At 36.9% G+C, this 17,777-nt stretch overlaps 1 protein-coding gene across 1 annotated transcript in view; it reads right to left on the minus strand.

The window, feature by feature from the left end:
• Positions 1 to 332: 332 nt before the first annotated feature.
• Positions 333 to 17,777, minus strand: part of LOC126088124 (uncharacterized) — a 49,431-nt gene continuing 31,986 nt past the window's right edge. The window contains exons 3-8 of the mRNA XM_049906229.1: positions 16,189 to 16,453; positions 13,382 to 13,593; positions 12,514 to 12,757; positions 8,514 to 8,749; positions 1,392 to 1,535; positions 333 to 1,066 (exon numbers count right to left, since the gene is read on the minus strand). Coding sequence (XP_049762186.1) covers positions 980 to 1,066; positions 1,392 to 1,535; positions 8,514 to 8,749; positions 12,514 to 12,757; positions 13,382 to 13,593; positions 16,189 to 16,453 — 1,188 coding nt within the window. The 3' untranslated portion in view covers positions 333 to 979. The remainder of the gene's footprint in view (positions 1,067 to 1,391; positions 1,536 to 8,513; positions 8,750 to 12,513; positions 12,758 to 13,381; positions 13,594 to 16,188; positions 16,454 to 17,777) is intronic.

The following is a 17,777-nucleotide window of genomic DNA, read 5'->3' on the forward strand; positions in this document are numbered from 1 at the left end:
CAAAATGCAGCAACATCACAGCACATGGGAGAGAGATACTCGCACTCCAGTTTGTAACTCATGGCTAGCTGTTCAGAAAGAGAATTAATCTTATTGACTACTAGCAGTTGATGGTGGGGCTGTGCAGAACTGCTGAAAACAGGCCCACCTTCCAACATGACGTGAGCTATAGGAGTAATTTTGCCAGCCACACACACACGTTATATTTCAGAACAAAACAAAAAATTGATCATATTAGAGTTTAGTGGGTACTCATATTTTAAATCTGATACTATCCATTCTGAGGTATGATTTTGTTTGTAAAGATAATTTAGCCAAATAACACAGTATCATTTAAATATAGTACAATTTTATTGAACTATATAGCTTACACAATGATAGCTCCACTTTCTCCAGATCTTTGCTAAACATAATTATTGCTATTGTGCTCATTGTAATACAAATGTAGAAGGATCTATCAAAATAGAAGCAATTCATTAGCACAATTTGTTAGCGTCCTTGACATCAAGTGAACAGCTGTTTAAGAGTCCAATAACCAATTTGACAACTGTAATGCGTATGTTTGCTATGTACAGCACATTGTTACTTTAAGAAAATAGAATTAAGGTTACATCTGTGGTTCCTTTACTACATAGACAATCTAAAAATTCAGGTTTCTGTTTTGAAGCAGACAATAGGTCATCATTTCTGAAATATAACTTATAGCTTTTCTCTATCAAACTACCCTAATATAAAAAGAATTGGACAACAAATATTTATAATTAATTTCAATCAATCTTGACAGCATAATGCCTTTATTTAGCATACATTTTAACCAGTCATAATTTAAATAATAATATCTGCAGTGTGCTGTAGAAGCACAAATTTATGTCAATACACATGTTTTAAGCATTATAGTATTCCATTTAACATTTTAAATGCAGCCTATGGCAAAAGGCACAACTGTGGCACTATAAAGATGCTGTCAAAAGGAAGTCTTTCACTTGGCAACGAGAACTTCATATTCTGGGTATGCTATCTCCTGACCTCCATACGGAATGTAACAGACTGTATGACTTCCTTGGACCTGCAACACACAAACATTTACAGCAGTTAACAAATGTATCAGTACTTTAGGAACACTACCACTTTTCAAACTGATACACATTTTATGTAAAGGTATAAGCCCCATGAATTTTTGTTTTTCCCATGATTCAACCAGTATAGAATTTAATTTTATATTTATTTTGTTCGAAAACAAGCTTCATATTTTTTACAGTTTGATAACAATAAATTTCTGACTGTACTGTGCATGCTAATTAAAGATAAACACTGACAATTGTAAACACACGTTTGTGTTTACAACTTCAGAATGCAAACTTAAGATTTTTTCATTGCCACTTCCAACATACCTTTCCAACACACATAGCTCCTTCATGTTGTGCTCTCCCCGTAAAGAGTGGCTCACCATCTTCAGTTTCTCCAGAAGGCAAGGCACCCGCAGGAACTTGGCCCTGGGCAGCTGGCACCCATGCAGCCTCACACCCACACAGTACCTGCACAACAAGGTTCATATCACGTTAATGCAATGAGGATAAGTTACAAAAAATGTGATTATATCTTTTACTCATTTTTATCTTCCTTCAGACCAAATGGAGTATGGATTCTTAATCACCGTGTTATATTTAGGCTTTAAATTTCATTGTTTAACAGATATTTTTGTATAAAAATGAGGCTACAACATAATGATGTGAGACTTTGCAATTAATTGTCCTCATTGTATCAGGGAGAAATGGTGTATCTACATATACACTCTACAAAGCACTGTGAGATGCCTGGCAGAGGGTACGTACCATTATACCATTGTTAGGGTTTCTTCCCATCCCATGATTGTTGTATATATACCTAGTCGTCAATTAAAGCCAGTTTTTGAAACTTTGTTAACAGACTTTTTCAGAATAGTTTATGTCTATCTTCAAGTGTCTTCCAGTTTGGTTCCTTCAGGATCTCTGTGACACATTCCCATGGATAAAAGAAACATGTGATCATTCACGCTGCCCTTCTCTGTATACATTCAATATCCCGTGATAGTCCTATTTGGTACAGGTCCCAGACACAAAAGTAACCAGTCACAGAATTGATTTGTAAGCAATCTCCTTTGTTGATTGATTGCACTTCTCCAGTATTCTACCAATAAACTGAAGCCTACTACCTGCTTTACCCGCGACTGAACCTATGCCATCATTCCATTTCATATCCCTATGAAGTGTTATACCCAGGTACTTGTACGAGTTGGACGATTTCAACAGTGAATCATTGATATTATAGTCATAGGATACTACATGTATTAGTTCAGTAAAGTGCACAATTTTACATTTTAAAGCAAGTTGCCAATCTTTGCACCACTTTGACATCTTATCAAGATGTGACTGAATATTTTTGCAGCTTCTTTCACACAGTACTTCATTATGTATAACTACATCATCTGTATAAAGACTGAGGTTACTATTAACATGGTCTGCAAGATCATGAATATATAACATGGATAGCAAAGGTCTCTGAGGCACCCCAAAAGTTAGTTCTACATCTGTTGATGACTCTCCATCCAAGAGAACATTCTGCATCCTCCCTACCAAAAAGTTCTCAATCCAGTTGAAAATTTCACTTAATATCTATATGATCATAGTTTTGACACTAAGCATAGGTTGGTACCGAGTGAAACACTTTTTGGAGCTCAAGAAACTCTGCATCTACCAAACTGACTTGATCCAAAGCTTTCACTACATAACATGAGAAAAGTGCAAATTGAGTTTCATACGAATGATGTTATTGGAATCCATGCTGGTTGTCATTAAGGAGGCTGCTCTGTTCAAGATACCTCATTATGTTTGTGCTCAGAATATATTCTACTGACATATACAAGTGATGTCAAGAATACTGGACAGTAGTTTTCTTGGTCACTTCTACTACCCTTCTTGTAGGCAGGTAGACCTGTGCTTTTCCCCATGAACTGAGCTGAGTTTTTTGTTTGAGGGACCTATGACAGATTATAGTGAGCAGAGTGGCTAACTCAGCTGCACATTTCTCTATAGAATCCGACTGGGATTCCATCAGACCATAGAGCATTGTTCATTTTTAATTATTTCAGTTGTTTTTCAGCACCACTGACACTAATAACTATTTCATTCATCATTTCAGTGGTATGAGGACTGAATCGGGGCAGTTCTCTTCAGTTTTACTTTGCAAACCAACATTTGAAAATGGAGTTGAGCATTTGAGCTTTTAATTTGCTGCCCTCAATTTCCATTCATGTCTCATTTGCTAGGGACTGTACATTGACTTTTGTGCCACTAACAGCCTTTGCATATGACCAGAATTTCTTTGGGTTTTGTAAAATACCATTTGACAATATTCTGCTACAGTAGTAAGTGAAGGCATTGCACAGTGCTCTCTTGACAGCCAAATGAATTTCATTCAAGATCTTTATCTATAGCCCTACACTTTGTTTTACACCTACCATGCAGTAATCTCTGTTTCTTTAGAAGTTTCTTTACACAGACTGTATACCATTGAGGTTCCCTCCCTTTATGAACTGTTCTACTGGGTACATATCTATCTTGTGCATGGTCAACTACTCTTTTAAACTTCAACCATAGTTCCTGTACTTGCCCCAGTCCTGTGCTAAAAGTTTCAAGTTAGTTGATTTTTTACCTAGTTTACTGAACTTAAACATATTTCTGCATGCTGTAGTTGTCCTTTATCCTTTGCTAATCATTGTTGACAAAACCGTGTCGAGGTCACTTATACCAGTTTCAATGTGGACATCCTCAAACATGTCAGATCTATTTGTTGCCATTAGAAACACTACATTTCCATCATGAGGAGTTCCTAACTGTGAGGTCTTTTCGAAAAATTCCAGAACTTTGTCCACAAAATTTTTCTAAGCTTACCTTTTACTTATTATGCATGGTATCCTTTGAAATATTCTTCTACACAATTCATACACCACTCACAATGCCATTTCCACTTCTGGTAGCAGTCTTTATATGCCACTTACTGGATCACATGAAGCACCATTTGTAAATTTTGTTTTATCTCATCTTCAGTTGCAAATCTCTATACTTTCAATGGGGTTTTCAACTTTGGGGGGGGGGGGGGGGGGGGGAGTCCACAAGGGCCATGTCTTGAGAGTACCAAGGATGAGGCAGCACAGTGATTTTGTTTTTTGTACAATAGTCACACACCAGCAGGGATGAACGTGCAGGTGCATTACTGAGATCCAAGAACCATGAATTGTCTCACCACATACCAGGGTGTTTGCTTCTCACATTTTCTCATGGGTGTTGCAACACGATAGTACCATCAAGTAGCAGTTTATCCCTGTGGCGCGAGTTCATGATAAATTACTCTTTCAAAATCAAAGAAAACTATCAGTCTGGTTTTGAGATTTGACCTGACCTGATAAGCTTTCTCTGGTCTTTGAGAACCTTTCTTGATCCACTGTGAAGATTGAATCTTCGTCTCAACATCATAACTGTACACCCATGAGCCGTGGGCTAACTTGGCGGCAACACAATACATTCCAAGATGCCATGTCAGGATTTCATGACAGGATATAACTAAGATGTTACATTCTTCTGCAATCTGTCAGTCAGTCAACCATCAATTTGCATGCACAGTTTTGCTGACGTTCCTGACATGAATGAGAGTGATTCTAACTTCTGTCTGGCCATTTTTAAACTGCATGAGCCAGTCTTCACAACTAGTACAGTTTAAGCACTCATTGCCATAGGCTTCTTGCATCATTTGGTGCATCTCTGTAAAGGTTTTCTTTGGTTTCATGCAAAAATTCATGCAGACACATTGCTTCTCTAACTCTGCCACCTCTGAATTCACAAACTGTGTGACATAACGTTCTACTTGATAAAGCACTGAACACTAAACTCGGGCATGTGCAGGGATGCCAACCGCATTTCACTCCAACACACCATGAGTGCGAAATTATGAAAGTCATGGAATTTTTTGAACAGACCACCTATCTGTTCCAGGCATTTTTTTCAGAGAAGGTATTTATTAATGTTTTGTGGGATAGCTTTTTGGTCTATTTGATAACTCTCTCTGGAACTTCAGAAGTCATCTGCCAAACAGTTTGCTGAAGACTATCTAGAATTGCTTAAATTTAATTTTAGAAGTTGTTGAATGAGTTACGGCAAAATAGAAGAATTTTTACCCTTCAACATTTTGTTTGACACACATTCAATAACAGTGTCTTTCTTATCCAGACTGTTAATCAATGGTAATTTTATTTCTCAAAACAGCTCACCTATGTCAAACTTTCCTGGTTCCCTCCCCCAGATATTTGTAAAATGTATTGTGAATAAGGTTCCTGGTAAGAAAATAATAAATTCAAATGCCATACACAGTGCTTAAATGTTTTTGCATGAACAGAAAAAATGTAGTAAGGAAACTTATTTTCCTTTCATTATTTCAAGAGGTGTCAGTGAGAAAGTTCTGTAAAGGTTTGAAATTATGTGCAAAATTTGTTGGAAGTAACTAAGCGCTCCCATTCTAAAATATTGGGTTGATGTAGTCTGCATAATTTGCACACCACGAGTTACACTGCGTCAAAACTAAAACACAGTTTCCATCTTAAATACACAACTTTTTTTGCTAAAACTAACAATAGATTATACCTATTAATGAGTAGATTATGACTGTTTTAAATTTGAGTTCAGTCAATAATTATCTGAAAAACTTCAAAATTAAATTTTTTGCCCCTGGATTCCATTAGATAGGCAATCTGCATCTGGAATGGGAGATAAGATTAGATGTACTTTGCATTCCAAATAAATCCATGGTGAGGAGATCCTCCAGAATGTAGAACATATCAGAAAAACAAAAATACACAATAAATATTTTCCAAGGAAAACAAATACAATTATCTACCTTCCACAGAGCCCAAGTGAAATAGTACTCCTCATGAACATGGAGTAACTCAAGAATATTTTAAACATTTTCATAAAGTAATAAATACATTGTCACAAAACGTGCGAATGTTCAATGTAATTAGGTGTGGATGATAATTCTTGGGGTAATATGTAACCATATGTAAACAGAAATATCATTTTATAACACTTATCTACAATGATCAAATTTGTTGTATGGAATATGTACAAATGTCAGATTGTACTGATACTGGATTGAGCAGGTGGCTGCTTTATCATTTAGTAATGTAGATAATATTGAAATTACTTGCTATTATCTTCAATTTCTAATGCCTATGCGTTCAATTTATTATAGACTATATATGTTTTATTATATGTATAATTTTAAGACCCATTTACAGCCTGGAGTAATCAGTAGTGAAACACATTTTTTGCCTGTTATGATTATATATAAAGTTTTTGCTGTGCTTATTAGTTTTCTCTATTTTGTTTGAAATATAAACTATTTGTCTGTACACTTTTGATAGTTTTTAGGAGTGTATCTTAATATCTAACTTCAAGGACTGAACATTCCTGTTAACTTCAGGACAGTGTGCAATGTTTACTGTAAATATGACTCTAGGCCAATGGAACATTAATAACTGTTGTGTCATGATAAACATCTATGTCATGATGTAAACAATATTAAAATAAGAGTGTACTTGAGAAAACAAATTAAATAAAGGCAGCATTGCTAGGTGTTATTTATCTTTAGGATGCAAAACTTCAGTACCATTGATAAACACATTTTTAATTAGAAAACAGCTATTTCTAGCTTCCATAACATTCCCAAATGTATCCCTCTTTCCTACACGAGAAGGAACTAATGGTTGTAAAAGCTAGGTAATAATTTTTTCCACTTTTAAATTTGTATTTGTAGTACTGAAATTTCTGAAACCTCTTTCCTTCTAATTTTCTTTCTTTTTTGTGGTCACATAAATATTAAGTTACCATTGGAAAATAAACAGTAGCTATTTCAATTAACTACAATGAAGTATTCTATAAATCTTTTTTTTCTTGGGTTTGTTGTAGTTCTGGAATAATTAGTATTTTGTCTGTTTCTGACTTTAAAGGAATGGCCATGCTGGTTTGATAAAAATGTATTACCCTACTCTGCTGCTCCAAATGTGTGTATCAATAGGCCGACTACCAGTGTCAGTTTGACATTTTGTTTTGGAAAGTGTTTCCTCTGCCATTTATCTACTTTTAATCTTACTTTCTATGTATATTTCACCTTCTGTCCTGAGATCTGACACTACCACCTCTGATCTCAGCAGATGGGGACTTTTTCTTTCAATTTATACTCTGCTCCCTCCAACACTCACACCTCGTTTCTTTCTGTTACTTCAGTCATTAAGCTGATCTCCCAGTCCAAAATGGGGGAAAATGCAACTGAGTATATACTTAACACAATCCTTTTGTGGACATTCATTGATCAGCCAGCACATTATGACTGCCTAACTAATGTTCAGTATGTCCACCTTTGACACAGATAACAGTGGCTACATGTCATGGCATGGAATCAATAAGACCTTAGTAGATTTCTAGAGGGAATTGGCACCACATCTGCACACATAATTCACATAATTCCCACACATTCTGGAGAGGATGATGATGAGCTCTGACACCACATTCAGTCACATCCCAGATGTGTTTCTGGCAAGTTGGGAGGCCAGCACATCAATTCGAACTTGCCCCTGTGTTTCTCAAACACATTTTCAGCACACTCCTGGCCTTGCGACATGGTGTATCTTGCTGAAAAATGCCACTGCTGTTAGGAAACACCATCATCATGAAGGACTGTATGTGGTCTGCAACCAGTGGACGATACTCCTTGGCCATCATGGTGCCCTGCACAAGCTCCACTGGACCCAAGTGTACCAATGTGAATGTTCCTCAGAGCATAATGGAGCCACCACCAGCTTGTCTCCATCCCATGGTACAGTGTCAAGGAACTGCTCCCAGGGAAGATAACATTTCATGCCCTAGCATCAGCATGATGAAGGTATTGGGATTCATCAGGCTGTGCAACACTGCCACTGCAACAACACCCAGTGCTGACTCATGTGCCCATTTCAGTCATATTTGTCAATGCCGTGGTATTAACGCTGGCACATACATGGGTCGTCAGCTGCAAAAGCCCATCGTTAGTAGTGTTCGGTTCATGGTGTGTTCAGACACACTTTTTCTCTGCTCAGTATTAAAGTCTGATGTTAATTCTGCCACAGTTCAGTGCCTGTCCTGTTTTACCAGACTGCCCAACCTAGACTTCTGACGTCTGTAATGAGGGGTGGCTGCCCAACTCCACAATGTCTGGACATAGTTTCATCTTGGTTTCACCATGTGTCCAAGAGTGAGTGAGTGAGTGAGTGAGAGAGAGAGTGTGAGTGTGTGTGTGTGTGTGTGTGTGTGTGTGTGTGTGTGTGTGTGTGTAGCAGTCATTCCTATTCCTTGCCAGGTGATGCTGCTACCACCTGGATGGGTTTAAATCAATAGCAGGTCAGTGGTCATAATGTTTCGGCTGATCATGGTATAACCACGTGTACGTACTTCGTATTCCTCTTTGCCATGTTCTTGACCACCCCAGGCAACGTAGCAGACTCCATGAGATGGATGTACTTTTCCAGGAATCAGTGCACCCTCATGACGAGCACGACCAACATACAACTGCTCATTGTCATATCCACCGGGAACAGCACCTGGTGGCACTTCACCTGCCCTAGCAGGTACCCAAGTTGCAGCACCACCACTTGGAGCAGATGGAAGACTCCAACCAGGTTGAGGAGCTGCCAAAAATAAATAAAAATAAAATAACTGAAACATTATTAATAAGAGTAAGTCTACTGATAGTGTGACCAAGCAGAAAGCTGTCCTGTTGGATTCTGTAGTTTACTTGCTCCCTTCATCATTGATTTCTGATAAATATTTTACACAAAAGACTTTTCACAACTGAGCCTTTTAAACAAGGGGGGAAACAGGTGTGGGGGGGGGGGGAGGGGGGGGGACAACAGCACAGAGAGGGTAATTTCCATGCTAGTCCCAGCTGAGGGAATGGATTTGTAATTCTTACATATCTCTAATGTTTCATTGCAGTATGTGTTGTCCCTTTCATTAATTTTATCAACAGGATGTAGAAATTATGTTAGCACACTTATAATACAAATCTATTCTGACATAAGAAGCAAAGAGCTAATTTATGCCACTGATAATCAAAATTTTGTTGACTCAAAGTGTAGCATCTCATAGAAAATTCCAAAGAAATCTCACTACAAATGTCATTTCTGTTTTTAAATGTCCTGAGGTCTTTATATTAACAAAATGATGAATTATGCATACTTTCAGAAGGCCCATGCATATCAACTGACAGTGCAGTAAAATTGTGTTAAAAATTTGATTTTTTGTAAACTGCCTTATGGATTTACTATTGAAGCTTGTTTCAATTAACAATGGCCTGTTGTAAATACACTCAAATGAGAGCTTCACATTGGACCAATTACATTATTGTAACTGTCACAAGCCAGTTGGTATCTGCAAGTACAAGTCTAAAGATGATTTCATGTAATGCAGCTTGTGTGCTAAGTGAACAATGATATACACCACATTTTCAGATTTTTTATGAGTATCTGCAAGAGCAACAGCTCACATGATTTGAACCCATTAGCATGACACCATCCTCTTCACAGGACAGCCTTAGTCTCATGTAATCAGTGGTTCTCCTATTAATCAGAAAGAAAGGACACAGTATCAATGCTATCTATGTCATTCTTTGACATGGCAACTTTCTTTAAGGAAGCATAAAGAATTGTGTACTCTTTACACTTGGAGTGTCAAGAAACATCAGGATATCAGTATCACCTTTGATTGTCATTTGATGTTCATAGATCTTCATTCTTGTGCAAATATTCTCCAGTATCATGATGATGATGGGTTTTTGGGGCACTCAACTGCGCGGTCATCAGCACCCGTACAAATTCCAAATTTTTACTCAGTCAAATTTTTTACACAGTCCAATCTAGCCACTGTCATGAATGATGACGATGAAATGATGAGGACAACACAAACACCCAGTCCTCAGGCAGAGAAAATCTGCAACCCGGTCGGAAATTGAACCCGGGACCCAGTGATCCAAAGGCGACACCACTAGCCACTGGATGATGATGCCAACAAGTTACTGACTTCATTTGTTTACATGTGCTTTGAGGAGCACAATGAGTTAACAACAGTGTGACCTAGAAAGTCTCCAGACCTTAATGCTACTCAGCTTTATTAGTATACTCCCATTTGTGTGAAACGGCCTTTTCTGCCATCCATGGCAAGTATTTTTAAGGGCTCTCTAAACAGTAGGCACTGATACTAGCAAGTATAAATGAATTCTAAATATCAAGTAGTGGACCAAGTATGCCCCACCACACACTCAGGCAGCCACAGGTAGAGAAATGGTGCTGAGGAAACACATCTCCTTTGCCTCTTGTAGTGCAGGAAACACATACTTGCATTCCGTGCTTCTTTAAATCAGAAATGACACACAGATAACAATTACATAAGAAATTTGCTTAACAAACTATAACAACGTGTCATGTTCATTTATGATACTTATTCCTGCAAATTACCCAGCAGCTAAAAGAAACAGCATTTAACAATGTGTATCGCAAAGCTATTGCACACAGTATTGTTTCATATACAAAGCTGGTTGCAACTGGATATAAGTCAATACTGATCTAAATTCAAGTGATTTGCTCCACCCAGAAGCTCTTACTAAGGGTGGGGCGTGGCAGGGGGGGGGGGGGGGGGGGAGGGGGGGGGAATTACAATGAACATAAAGCAGATATTAACTAAAATCTTTATTCTTTTTTCTCTTAAATATGTGATTTCAATATTTTACATTTGTGTGCTTTGTACTTTTAACACTCATTCAGTTGAGTAAAAATCTGTAGTAGACTTTCTTTTATTCTGTGCTTTAATTTGTATTGGAACCTTTAATCATTTTAGTTTAAAATACCCACAGTGATCTTCAATGAATGAGTTCACCAACCAGAAATGTCTATGTGGGAGTGTTAACAAAAAGCAATTATATGAAAACATAAAATGTAAAGTGAGTCTCACATCAGTGTTCTAAAAAGACTTCTTTTTCTCCTAGTTAGGAGAACCACTGATTCTGAAAGCTACACATATTTCAACTTTTGAACACGTTCAATGATACTGCCTCCTTCTATATTAACAAGAACTTATTTTGCTAGTACTGTAATAATATCTCTCTATTTGATTATGAACTTGTATTTATTAGGATAATTTTCAAACAAAAGAAAAAAAACAAACAAGTAGACAAACAACTGGCCAATGAAGGGGAGTAACCTTCAAAAAAAGCTTTAATCTAAGCATAAACTACAATCCAAAGATTTTACTGAACAATAATTGATAGAGATGCATATCAGAGCTAACAGACTTGTTAGCTTTCAGAACCTTGGTTGCCCCTCCACAGCTTTCTGCACTGGCCTTTAACAAAATGTTCCTACATATAGTTATTTCCACATACCATAAAGCCCTTGAGATATCTCTGCTTGTATAAAAGAGTGTGCTTCCCCTTTTGGTGGAGACAGGGCAGATGGAAAAAATTCTGCTGCAGGTAACCCTACATTCCAGCCTGCTACATTTACTGAAATAAAGTGCAAAATCTGATGCCTTTTGCAGATATCCCAAGTTTGCTCCTTCCTTAATTGTAGTTTTAACTTTTAATTTAGTATTAAATTAAATACCACACACTACAACATTTTAGTTACATGTTAGAGAAAGACAGACACCTTTAGTATTGTGTTAACATTTAAAAAGGTTATTTCACTTACCTTGTTCCTCCATCACACTTTAAAATGAAGCATGTAAATTATTTTTGTTTGCTTCTAAGCTCTGAAGTAGTAGGTTACTTTTTTAATGAAACCATGCATGTGACAGCTTATTTTAAGCTGCAATATTTCCTGCAAGTTCATAATTATGTATCTGCTCTTTATGACAGCCATGCATAAGCAACAGTAAGTACTTCATTAATGTTCCAATGACAAATTCAGTTGCAGAGTAAATGCATTTTAGTTGCTATTCTACTTTCACAGTACTGACAGTCTGACTGTTGTTATTTGCATTTTACACTGAGTCCAAAATATTACCTGTTCCATGAATATTTTTTTTGTCCCCACATTCCCAAGTATAACTTGTGACTATTCTAGTAGCACACAAAAGCTGTTGAGGAACAATTAGGCTAGAACTGCAGAATTTAAAGTTTTAGAGGAAAAAACATTGAGACTACATGAACTATCTAAAACTGAGTCAGTCTCAGTCCACAATACATTCAATCACAAAATGAGTACCAGTTTTCAAATGCAAGAAGGTCCGATACACCAGAATTTTAGTTCAATTGCAGCACACAAAGAAGAAAGATTTTCTGTTAATGAGAGATTTCTCTGATAACCTCAAGCACAAGCACATGCTGTTGAGGCAGCATACGTTAGTCGATTTCTGACAAATCCCTGGCCATCAGTGGCTGTGCACCCTCTTCTAATACCTGCACGAGGTGCAACTATATGCTGGGGTCCCGTTGACCCTGGAATTGAGTTGCGCACTTTCCAGTGACCAGTTGCCCCCCACGCTGTTCGCACACCATAGTGCGAGATACCAAATGGCGCTGGATCACGCCATTCTATCAGCACGATGCCGTCCTTCTTAGCCTGGATTACACCTTTGTCCCACTGTATAGTCAGCCGGCGAAATTCACCATCGTGCAGCAGTCCAGGAGTCTCTAGATGAACCTTTTCAAATTTTTGCAGTGTCACATACAATGCTAATTTTAGGACACCTACTTATTACTGTGTTACAGGTTGCTTAGAGTTATGGCCTTAATATTTTTATTTTTTTATAAATTCAGTGTAAGACTATTTTAGTTTGAGAATTCTCTGAATGAAAATCTAATGTATACTGAGTGTAGACTTCAGTATAGAGGCTACCAATGGTATAAATACTACAGCTGTGGGGAAAGTTATTAAAGAAGCAAGTAATTACTTGTAGGTCATGAACAGAAATTAGTGACTAGAACAACAGAAAAATTTTTATTATATGCAGAAAGAAAGTGGTTGGTTTGTTTAACAAAATTTCTCAGGGGTGGCAGCTAAACTTGTAAGAAATAAGAACTGCAGGATTATTAGTACGGTCTATTGTGAATTTAAAAGGTTAGCATTTGCATTGGACAAATACTGTTTGAAGGTGAGAAGTAATGGAGAATGAAGAACTCACTTATGAAAGAACAGTACTGAATGACTTATTTGGTAATTTAGACAGCTTACTAAATAGTTAACTGAATTCTTTCCACTTTCATTAGAATCATTTATTATGCTCAAAATCTGGCAACATAGTGCTTTTGTTAGAGGACTTAGTACCTTATCTGGCTTAGTGCGGTTGTGACGGATAGCAGATTCTTTGTTGTTCCAGCCTCCCAGAATTAATTCATACATTGGATCTGCCTCACGAGGTCCAGTGGTGAGTGCAACATGGGCATTTGAAGGAGCTTTAACTTCTATCTCCAATGCACCCTTACAAACCGCCAAGAATCTGTACTCCAGGCGGTCAGGTGTATCTACCTTCGAGCCATCTAATAAAACAATTCAAATGTTAAGACGCTTCACTGGTTAGTGTGAATGTTACTTAAGGCCAAGGGAAATTATTCTCTCTTTAAGAAGACAGTGTCAGTATTTTAAAATAATTTCCCACTCTGCAGAAACAAAAATTGGTTGTCAAGGCTTTTCCATTATTTGTTGTTCCCTTACTTCAGAAGCAAATGGTTTTGTTCACTATTTAGCACATTATGAGTACCACATTTATATTTCATCTCAGTTTTATTTAAGGTATACGAGTATTTCTGTAGTATACAATGTTTCAATAAACTCACTTCTAACACCAGGAACGAAACCTATCTATAAATCTACATCAATCTAAAATTATGTTTTGTTCTTATGGCTGTTTGAAGTATAAATGTCATTCAAAATATTGTTCCTTTCCACCAGCCTGTTCTACACTATGAAACATGATTAAGGCTTCATCACACTGTTCATCAAGATTAAGGCACTAAGCTACTGTTTATTTTTAATGGCAAGGAAATAAGTCTATTATCCTATATGTAATTAATATAATGTATTCCAATTTTTCTTCTTAACTTTGCTAGTATTGTTTATGCTTTGGGGTATATTTGACGAACTCACTAAATGTTTTACCAACAATTTTAATAGAAGATTACACACTCCAAACATTTTTTTAAATAACGTCTTTGTGGTAATGTTTCAACACTGATCTTTGTAAAATTGTGAGTTTCAAGGTATTACTATCACTAGATGACATATTTTCAGGTGTCTGGTCATTTTGATTCCATATTTACACACAGTGCTTGGAGAACTTCATCTCATTTCCATCCTCAGATGCTAATAATGAAATCTTTTATGTCATCAAAGCATTCATGTCATCATCATCAGCAGGACAGACTGTGAGGTATAGTCAATGAGTGCAACTAAAACCAATGGTTGCATCTAATGGAGAAATGATCTTTATCAATAAAAATTGTCAATAAACATGGAATCATTGACCTGCTGGACATGTGAATAAAATCAGCTTTACAGAATTGTTGGCTGCATAATAGTTTATGGTGTTTTCCACATTCATTTGTGCTACGTGTACTCACCTCATCCCTACCATGATCCAAATGGTGACACACAAATTTTGTTCTGCTTCTTCCATGCAGACCTGTTTCTTTATTTGAAAATGAATACACCACGATGGATGAAAAATTGTGTCAGACCGGGACTTTAACCAAGATTTCCTGCTTTTTGCAAGCATTCAATTTAACCATTAGGCTGTCCAAGCGTATCTCCAAGCCTGACCATCTTTCACTGTCACTGATGTTTCCAAAATATAAGTGAGTAGCACCACTGGGCAAACAGTTAGTGAAGGACAATAGCTTACCTTGCCATGCCACACTGGATTTGTATAAGAAATAAATTTAATTCATTATTTTATCCCCAAAAATGAGTTGGTTTCGTTTCAGTGAATCCAATTCATTTCATTTTTATGAAAAATTTACTAGTGTTTCAAACTAAAGATTCTGCAGTCCAGTTCAAAAACTATTTGCAACACTGATCCATTATAAAATTCACAATAAAAAATGTAACATAGTGGTATATGAAAAAACCATAAAAAAACCTTTATGCACATTTTTGAAAGCAGAAAAATTATTCTAGAACAGCTTCCATGAACTCTCTTACTGATAATTTCCTATTCCTTTGACATTTACAGCAGAAAAGACTGCCAACTGTAGGAAATCCAGTATAACTCAACCAGCAACAGGAATAGATCTCCACCACGAAAAAATTAATTTGTAAATCATTGTTAATGCCTGTGGTACAGAGCTTTCTACAGTTACATTTTATTTACAGTTCTTGTGTGATTAGAATCTCAGTTGTTGATCCATGAAATGTGGCACAACATGCAAAAGAAAAATATCTGTATCAGTTAATTACAAAAATTATACATTTTGTAAGTTTTTTCTGCTGTTAAATTTTGCAGCTTTTCCTCTGCTCTTTAATGTATGAAATTTACTCTGGTGACTGTATTACTGCTACGTACATAAAACAGAGTATACAAAGAACAAACGTGTTACATACCTTTATAAATTGATTTCTTTCTGATAAGTAGGACCTATCAATGATAGTAGAATATTTCTGAATTTATTTTCTCTTCAGCTTTTGAATTGTTTGCTCTAAGCATATACATGGTCAAAACTTGCAGAGTCTCTGAACAATCTGTTCTGTTCATCGCTTCTGTACTACTCGCTGAGCAGGGTATAAAGTGGTTCTAACGAAAATTATGTTCTGCAGTTCCAGCATAGACAACAGCCAAACTACAGCCAATATTGCTATTATATACATAACAACAAACTTCACAGAGCTAATAGCATAGCTCACAATGCAATTTTAATCAGCTGTGCCTTGCCTATTAGCTTTGCTTATTGGAGAATTTAACTGTCTCTTAAGATGGTATTTCTCCAAAAATATTAAGATTCGAATCACATGAACAGATCTGAACATGGATTTTCTTGTAAACTTTTGTCTACTGGCATGCAACTGTGCACCTTTCAAATATGCAGTTAAGTGCATCATGCTTTTGTTAGATTCAGTTACCAAATTATTTCTGTACTCACCTTCTAGAAGCCATGAACCACTTGCACCCCATCCAGTACAAACTCCATAATAACCAATACCAAAAGGTTCTGGATCATCCCATGACATAAATGGGTGGGCTTCACCTTCCTTTCCACAAGCAATTGATCCAGCTGACCAGCGAATCCAAAAGCCTCTGAATTCGTCACCACTGAGAATTCCTGGTGTTTCAACTTCTACCTTATCCGGCTTTTGCCTGTTCTTACGAATGATTGACTTGGTGTTTCCCCATCCTCCAATGAAGATCTATGGAAGAATATTTTATAATATTAATTGCAATGCATGCTGCTAGTCAAATCACATACCAGTTTGTGTATTCCAGATTTAATTTGGGAATTCACCATTGATTGATTTTGCTTGAATCATGGAGTAATAGTTATTATAATGGAGTTAACATGATTACCAACATAATCTCAAAATACACACAATGAAGCTGAATGAACTATCTATAATGCCATTTGCCTTACTAAACTGTACATAAATGTCATCCATTTAATTTGCTGCATTTCATTGTATGGATTTTCTTACCTCTTCTTTTTATTACTCAAGCCTGTACACTATCTTATATCAGTTTACATCAAAATGTTATCAGTTTAGTTAACTGTAGGCATTGCACTGCTTCTATAAAAATAGCTGGAGTCCTGTCCAATGATTGTGATAGTATGTTCTTCATTTCATGATTGCTTATTAGATTCAAATCTTTTGTATTTTCATATCATACTGGGAAGTTCTGGTTGGAATGTAAATGGAAGGTGTACAGATAACTACTCAACCATATAGCCGAGGTGTTGAGCAGCAAAGAGGTACACAAAGTAGACTGGACTTATTGCTTAGCCTAGCTTTTCACAGTGTACCAACACAACTGGGCTTTCACTTTTAGGATAATGCAGATGCACATACAATATGTGATCAAAAGTATCCGGACACCCCCAAAAACATACTTTCTCATATTAGGTGCACTGTGCTGCCACCTACTGCCAGGTACTCCACATCAGCGACTTTAGTAGTGAGAGAGCAGAATGACGTGCTCTGCAGAACTCCTGGACTTCGAACATGGTCAGTTGATTGGATGTCACTTGTGTCATACGTCTTTACACGAGATTTCCACACTCCTAAACATCCCAAGGTCCACTGTTTTTGATGTGATGTGGAGTGTACAGGACGACCTTTTCTGTTGACTGACAGAGACTGCCAACGGTTGAAGAGGGTCATAATGTGTAATAGGCACACATCTACCCAGAACAAAACACAGGAATTCCAAATTGCATCAGTATTCACTGCAGGTACTATGACAGTTAGGCGCGAGTTGAGAAAACTTCGATTTCATGGTCGAGCAGCTGCTCATAAGCCACACATCGCACCAGTAAATGCGAAACAACGCCTCACTTGGTATGTATCTACATTTTTCTGTCAGTTATCTCTGAGGAAGAACATTGGCTGAAAGCTTAGTGAAAACTTTAATTTTGTGCTTGCTCAATGTCTCCACTACACAGTACGTAGTTACCTTTATGCCTCACACTATGTTTTGTACGATCACTGTCTACAAAAAGAGAGAAGCAGGGAACAAGAT

This window comes from Schistocerca cancellata, chromosome 6 (genome assembly GCF_023864275.1).
Source record: "Schistocerca cancellata isolate TAMUIC-IGC-003103 chromosome 6, iqSchCanc2.1, whole genome shotgun sequence".
NCBI classification, from domain to species: Eukaryota; Metazoa; Arthropoda; class Insecta; order Orthoptera; family Acrididae; genus Schistocerca; species Schistocerca cancellata.